The sequence below is a fragment of the Nanorana parkeri genome, unplaced genomic scaffold, assembly GCF_000935625.1.
Source record: "Nanorana parkeri isolate BGI_ZX_2015 unplaced genomic scaffold, ASM93562v1 scaffold316, whole genome shotgun sequence".
In the NCBI taxonomy this organism is placed as follows: Eukaryota; Metazoa; Chordata; class Amphibia; order Anura; family Dicroglossidae; genus Nanorana; species Nanorana parkeri.
The window spans coordinates 249469-257489 of record NW_017306584.1 but is presented as its reverse complement, the minus strand read 5'-3'; the positions used below and the strand labels follow the sequence as shown (position 1 = coordinate 257489).

Here is an 8021-nt window from a genome sequence, read left to right as displayed (position 1 = left end):
ATCTACCATATGAAACTAGATAATTATGTAAGCAAAATACTTAGTAACAGCTGCAAATCCTCCAAGGAAAGGAGCCGACTAAGGCCTTGATACTGACAATGTACTACACATTCCCCTGCTTGTGTTCAGAGTGCCAATCATATTAAAGCTGTATAGAAAAAAAAAAAAGAAGAAACCACTCCCAAGTATTTCAACACAATAGGGGCAGAGTGACTAAAGACCCATGTGAATTCCTAAATAAAAAGGGAACTGGGGGATGCAAGATACACACAGTGCCATTTCTCACCTGTAAATTGACACATTCTCAATGAGTTGGTTTGTGACACTATCATAAAGAATTATTCCTCTGGGAGTAACTTTTAGAAGAACCTTCTGTAGCTTCTTCCCACTTGCTTTGGCCTAAATTAAAAGTAGAACATTTGAATTTACTAGGATAGAAGGAAGGACACCAGCCCTATAAGACAAAGAAAATCCTCTTTACCGTTCACATGTATAGCTACAGCCAACTATGAATATTTGTTTGGAGTACACCATTTGCAAAGAGACATGTAAATAAGGATACAGTTAACATGAGTCCAGCTTTAAACCTAAACTTTTTTTCTTGGATGGAGTGAGAAGATTTAGAACCTTTAGATCAAAGTTTTTACAGTCATGTGTGGCTGTATTGGAAAGCACTCCTTCCCTCCGCCACACTTTCAATCCTGTGACATCTCCACCAGACAGGAAGGGTAAATGAACAGTGGCACAAGCAAAATAAAAAATACTTCAGTACAATGCCCCCCCCCCCATTGAGGGGGCTAGAACCTTAGTCAGCTGGGTCTCTGCTGTGATTTTCCCCTCGCTTCCTGGTCTAGTAAAACCATCAAAGTGGGGGACAGATCCTCCATTAATGACCTATTTAGGAGCCAACCCCATTGACAACTAGAGGAAAAACCTCAAAAAAGTTAGGCACCAGCTGTAATTTTTAAGCAACCAGGCTCCTAGTATTTGCCCAGTGCTAGAATGATTGGAGTATCAGGGGTATTGGATTAAAATTCAAGGAGATCTAGTGAGTAAAGTTCTTCCAGCAGAAGTCCGAAATGCAGCCCAGACAGAACAGTTACTTGATCTCGTCTTGACCACAGTGCCATTCAGGCTGCATTCAAAGCAGCAGCTGTGCTACAACATAGGCGCAGCACAGTTTTCTTTTGTTAAAACTTTATTGAAATGTCACAAGTGACATTTCATTAAGTTCTTTGGGCACAGTGCACTGAATCTGGTATGAATGCAGACTTTGTGACCCCTTTTATAGACCTTGTTGCGTCTCATTCTGCTGCTCAGTTGAATTGGACCTGTGCTCGTAGAAGGTTAACTGTCAATGTCCCCTCAAGCCCCCTTACATTGGTTGCCCCCAGAGTGCCCCGCTGAATGTAAGGGGACATCAATGGGGGGGGAACTAATGCAACAAGGCACAACTATTACTTGTTCCCATAGGTGCCCCTTACACTGGTTGTCCCCTAAAGGGCCCTTTCACACTTATGGTGTGCGTTAATCACTTGCTTCCCTGTGATTAATACATGCTACTGTAAAACGCGTATCTTCTCAGAAGCTGCACACAGCGCGCGCCGTTTAAGTAGTAACCAGCACTCGCTGTATGCAGCTTCTGACACCATGCGAGACTGGAGGCTGCACTTGTCGGTGGATCCAGGGATCAGGTGAGTATTGGGAAAAAAAAAAATTTGTTTATTTTATTTTATGTCAATGTTTTTTTTTTAAATGCGTGTGTTCGCAGGGGCTGGGGCCTTTAATTTTATGTGGGATTTTTAATTTTAGTTTATTTAACTAAAACTTTTTTTGTATTTTAGATTTTTACTTTTTATTTATTTAACTTTATTTTGTTAATTTTAGTTTATTTTTTTAAAACTTTTATTTATTTTTTTTTACTTCATTGCTGGAAGCAATAGCCAGCCTGCTATTGGATATTTAAAATTGCTCTAGCATCCACTTCCTGTCCTGGGGACCACATTTTTACCAGACAGGAGGTGAAGGAATCTCTCCAACAGAGCCTCTGATGTCAGCAAAACCTGGCAGGAATTGTAATTCTGCCTCACCCTTTCCAAAATTTAAGATGCATCTATAACCAAAATAGCTTGGAAAATACCAACATTCACCATGCTGTAAACTATGTAATAGTACGTCATGTTTAAGTACTCCCACGTTTGTTCAGTTTCTGAGACGCAAAACAGAAAGGATGTCAGCAAACCAAGGTCTTGGATTACAAAATGTGTGGCTGGAACAGCATCTTGCAATGACTGTTAAACACAGGAGGGCAAGGGAAGTTTTGGGTAGAAATTGTGATTTGGAAATACTACACGTACTGTTGCTACAATCCTCTTCACCGCAGCTGCTGATAATTCTTCCCCTTTTGGTTGTTCTACCAAGGTCATGCCCAAATACTTGAGATGAAATAACATTCCTTCCAACAATGTTTCTCTGGTATCTGTCCAGTTTTCTAGAAGCTCTAAAAGACAAAAGAAAAAAAAAGCTGAGCATGTAAAATGCATCAAAGAAAAAAACATTAAAAGTTGGAGCAAAAACTTTAAAGTAACTGAAATTGCATTTCTTCTCCAAATTCGTCAGCTTATAATAGCAGGGTAAACCTAAAAAGTTGATAAATGTGGACCAGCTGTCCCATAGTAACCAGCGTCTCTTAAGTTTGTGCAGATTTTACTTCATGTAGGCAAGAGTGCCTGTCACAAGATGTGATGCAAAGTCAAGATGCCAAATTTGGTGCAGGCATCAAGGTTTTATTGACCTCTGGTCGTGAAGGGGTTACTATACTTACGATAGTTACCAACGTCAACTCTTTTCTACCGTCAAGTCTCTACTATGGCCTCCTCCACCACCCCCCACTAACTCACTCACTGCCCAGGACATTGCCACTCATTTCAAAAACAAAATAGATGCTATTCGGGATCAGATCGCCACTGTCCAATCAACTGCCCCTATTAATGTACCAGACCCTACCTCACACTTGTTACTTTCCTCTTTTGACCCTGTCACCAGAGGAAGTTACAAAGCTCCTCTCTGACACCCACCTCACCACTTGCCCCCTGGACCCTGTTCCCTCAACCCTGTTCCCTCAAAACTACTTTGGTCACCCTCTTACTCACTTTTTCAATCTTTCACTCTCTACTGGAATCTTTCCTACCCCTCTCAAACATGCACTAGTCACCCCAATACCCAAAAAACCTTCACTGGACCCTGCCAACCTCAATAATTTCAGACCTATCTCCTTACTCCCATTCACCTCTAAACTACTAGAACGCCTTATCTACAACCGCCTGAGTTGCCACCTCGCTAATAACCTTTTGGAACCCTTTCAGTCCGGCTTTCACCCTCAACATTCCACCGAAACATCCCTCCTAAAACTCACCAATGACCTAATAACCGCTAAAAACAAAGGCCACTATTCCTTACTCTTACTATTAGACCTATCTGCTTCTTTTGACACTGTTGACCATCCGCTGCTCCTCAAAAAACTCCACTCGCTTGGCCTACAAGACTCTGCTCTCGTGGTTCTCCTCCTCACCTACAATTCTAACTCCTCCCCTCCTCTTCCTGTAGGGGTCCCCCAAGGCTCTGTCCTTGGACCCCTTCTCTATCTACACCTCCTCCCTTGGTCAACTAATAACCTCACACGGCTTCCAATACCATCTCTATGCCGATGACTCAAATTTATCTTTCCACTCCACAACTCTCCCCCTCTGTGTCCTCTCGTGTCACTAATCTACTAAATGACATATCAATTTGGATGTCACAACATTTCTTAAAACTCAATCTTTCAAAAACTGAGCTCATGATATTTCCTCCTGCCCGTGCACCTTCCCAACATTTCAGTTGAGATTGATAACACAACTATGCACCCCTCCTCCAAGGTCCTAGGTGTCATCCTTGACTCAGACCTCCTTTCTTCCCCACATCCAATCACTATCCAAATCCTGCCGCCCCTTCCTCACCAATGACACCGCAAAACTAGTCATACATTCACTTGTTATCTCTCGTCTTGACTATTGTAACTCCCTCCTCATTGGCCTTCCACTACACAGGATATCCCCCCTTCAGTCTATCATGAATACAGCTGCCAGACTCATCCACTTGACCAACCGCTCAGTGTCTGCAAGCCCCCTCTGCCAATCCCTGCACTGGCTTCCACTCGCCCAGAGGATAAAATTCAAAATATTAACAGTCACTTATAAAGCCATCCACAACTCTGCCCCCGGATATATCTCAGACCTTGTCTCAAAATATCACCCTAACCGTCCACTCCGCTCTTCCCTAGACCTCCTGCTTTCCAGCTCCCTAGTCAACTCCTCCCATACTCGCCTCCAGGACTTCTCTAGAGTCTCTCCCATCCTCTGGAACTCTTTACCCCAACCTGTCCGTCTATCTCCCACCCTGACTGTCTTTAGGCGTTTCCTGAAGACTCATCTCTTCAGGGAAGCCTATCCCTCCTCAACCATCACATTCTCAAACAAGTCATCCCCACACAGCTACCTCCTCATGTATCATTTCCCCCCTCCTCTTTGATTGTAAAACCCCTCTGCAAGGGTTAAATGCTTGCAAGGGTAGGGTGGGGGGAGAGGAATAAAGGTTTAATACTAATAAATACTAATTTCTTGCTCTGGCCTCTTCAAGGCCTTGTTCACACCAAGCGCGTTCCAGGAGCAGAGCAGTTACAGACCGGAGCAAAACTGCACCCAGTGTATTCCAATTGTATTTTTAGCTCCAGTTCACACCACAGCGTTCAGTTACAGAGCAGGTAAAAAAAAAAAAAAAACTGCAGCAGGCCCCATTTTACCTGCTCTGTAAACGCTCTGGAACACATGCAAACACCAAAAATGGCCCAGAACGCATCAAAAACGCGGCACAATCCACTGCACTGCGTGTGCAGAAACTCATGCAGACCTGGTCTGCATTTGGTGTGAAGGCCTTGTTCACACCAAGCGCGTTCCAGGAGCAGATACAGACCGGAGCGGTGCTCTGAACGGCAATGATGCAGATGTCATCACGTTAAAGGCCCAATTCACACACAACGCAAGAGCAAAATTGCATATATGCACGCATGTACGTGCGTATATGCAATCCCAGAATGAATCATTCGTAATGGAATTTTAAACGTGCTGTACGCGCAGCAATACACTGCCCAGACGCATCTGTTCCATTCTGTTTTTGTGCATATATACGGCTCCATACACGGCTATGTGTATGGAGCCATTTATTTGCATATGGTACAATACGCACGTACACGTGCAGCAGTGTGAATGAGGCCTTAATGCAGGGCCAATGGCACTGCCCACAACTAGGGCATCACAGAGAAGAGCGCTGGAGTAAAGAATAAGAATTCTTCTATAAAACTAGACTTGTGAACTATGAGGCGAGTGGGGGAAAAAAAAAACCCACACTCCTCAGTTTGATCAGACATGAGACAATGAAACTGTCACACATCGGCTCAATAGATCGGGAAGTGAGCGAACACATACCGTCGCTCACTTCTCAATCCTGTCCCTGCAGAGAGCCGTGACTTTCAGTCATGGCTCCCTGCAGGGATTCCCCCCTTCCCAATCCTCCAGTGCTGACTGGAGGAATGGATGGGGGGGGAGGGCACAGCTGGCTCTGCCTCATGCAGATGGTTGGATCGTGACAGTAATGTCAGGATCCGTCCCGGCTGCGGCAGTCTCAGTATACCACAAGCTGTAGCTTGCGATATGAGCTTTGGGTCACTGGAGAATGCTAGTATATGTCCTCCTGTGACCCTTAAGAGAACTATGGGGAAAAAAAATAAATCACTCACCCCATAGTTCTTTTAAGCATTTAACTCTTGAAGCACAAGGGACCACCACTGCAAAGGTCAATTTTTCCACAATTCTGGCGTTCAGCTTTAAGGCCCCATTCACACGTAGCGATTTCCGCCGCAATATTGCGCATTGTTGCCGCGCGATATCGTGAGAATTCGCCGGCTAATGATATTCAATGGAGCTGTCTTAGCTCCATGTCGCGGTCGCTTCTACAGGACCCTTTTTTCGGCAGATTTTGCTTTTTTCTAATGGAGCCCGACGCAGAAGGTCGCGCTACCGTCGCCCCGAAAGTCACGCTGTCCCGGCCGCTGCAAAAGGTATGTCGCTACCTGTGAATGGAGCCTAAGAAATACGAAAAAACACAAAAATGTACACACCATTTCTCAATTATATTTACTATGCATGGAAGGGGAAAACTGCTTTCACTGGTCTTACTGCAATCGCAGCTGTTGTGGCTAATCAATATCCCCGTCTGATCTTACATAAGCAGCTTATTCCTGAAGACAGATTTTTTAAATTATGGAAGGTAAAGGATATCCACATTTCTACATGAATCCTGTCAAAGGTTTTTTTAAGCAGTTAAACCTTTTAAAAAAAAAAAAAAGGGTAGGTGTATGTTGAGTTATTACCAGAAACACTTAATATTCATTGTAGGCAACTTCAGTTTACTTGCTTGCTCTGCTAAATTTTATGATGCCATTTCATATGCAGATGTGCCCTTTACTGGCCATATATACGTCAGTCATTTCATTCAGCATCTTTAATGAACGCCAACTTACATCCAATTATAGTTAGTGTAATTCTACCTTTGCAACACACACACACACCTTACATGTTCCCCCTCATGTCCCATCCCAACTTCTCCATTGAGATCAACACAATCACAGGGGTGTGGAAATTTAAAAAAAAAAAAAAAAAAAAAACACATCTCAGAGAACACAGAGCCCGTAGAGCAGACGTTTTTCGTCGGCTCTATGGCTGAGCCGTTGTGCCTTAGTTTTCGGGGTCCCCCGGAGAGCGGGCGGCCCCGAAAACTACGGCGGGGGGTGCGGGCAGAAGCGATCGCCGCTGCTCAAATTAATACAAGTGGTCTGATCAGACCACTTGTATTAAACGAGCGGCTCCACAATGTACATTCAGCTCTGCTTGTCCGGAGCCGGGCTGAATGCACTTTAAAACTACTCGCCCGGCGCCCGAAACTGCATGTCCCGGGCGTCGGGCGATAGCAATTCCACACCCCTGTATCAGTTCCTTAACACATGCTAGTAGGGCTGCAACAACTAATCGATTATTGAAAAAGTTGGCAACTTTTTCAATCGATTAATCGGCTTCCGATTGGTTGGCCCTGTTCACGGCTCCACACACGCTGCGCACCGCACCCCCTCCCCATCTCACGTTCGCCGCTGCCAGATCCGCCCGCACCCACGCTCCACCTCCCCCCCCCGCCTCACGTTCACCAACCGCCAACATCCACAATCGGCACAGGGACGCGGGGAGAAGTAGAGAGGAGCAGGTGTGGGGGGGGATGACAGCCGCCGATAGACAGGTCCGATCTCAGAAGCAAGTTGCTGGAAGACTGCTCAGGAAAGCCTGCACTTTCCCACACATTGTGCTCTATAATGTATTGCTGGGATTTGTATTCTTCTATAGCCGATGGTACATTGTGCTGTATATTATACATAGGAATACAAAATACCAGCAATACATTACACACTGTATGTATAGTGTACTATTGCTGGGATTTGTTGTACTCTAAAGCTAGTGGTATTCTGCATTGCGCTGTATAGAGGACTACAAATCCCAGCAATAATGCATTATACAGCGGAATACCACCAGCTATAGAGGAGTACAACAAATCCCAGGAATTATATCGTGGTGCAATGCCAAATATCACTAGCTATAGAGGACTACAAAACCCAGCAATAGTACATTATACAGCGCAATGCAGAATACCGCCAGCTATAATGTACTATTGCTGGGATTTGTTGTATTCCTCTATAGCTGGTGGTATTCTGCATTGTGCTGTATAATGTACTATTGCTGGGATTTGTAGTCCTCTATGGCCGGTGCCATTCTGCATTCATTTCTGTATAATTTTACACTTTTCATTCACACCACACTTTTGTTTTCTTTTTTACTTCCACCGCTCCAAGCTTGCTCCTGTGATGGACTGCAATCTCAATA

General features: G+C 44.5%; 1 protein-coding gene across 2 annotated transcripts in view; it reads right to left on the bottom strand.

Moving 5' to 3' along the window:
• Nucleotides 1–8021, bottom strand: part of LDLRAP1 (low density lipoprotein receptor adaptor protein 1) — a 31108-nt gene that overhangs the window by 8803 nt on the left and 14284 nt on the right. For both annotated transcript variants that reach the window (XM_018558029.1, XM_018558028.1), the window contains exons 2-3: nt 2358–2500; nt 287–399 (exon numbers count right to left, since the gene is read on the bottom strand). In XM_018558029.1, coding sequence (XP_018413531.1) covers nt 287–399; nt 2358–2500 — 256 coding nt within the window. The remainder of the gene's footprint in view (nt 1–286; nt 400–2357; nt 2501–8021) is intronic.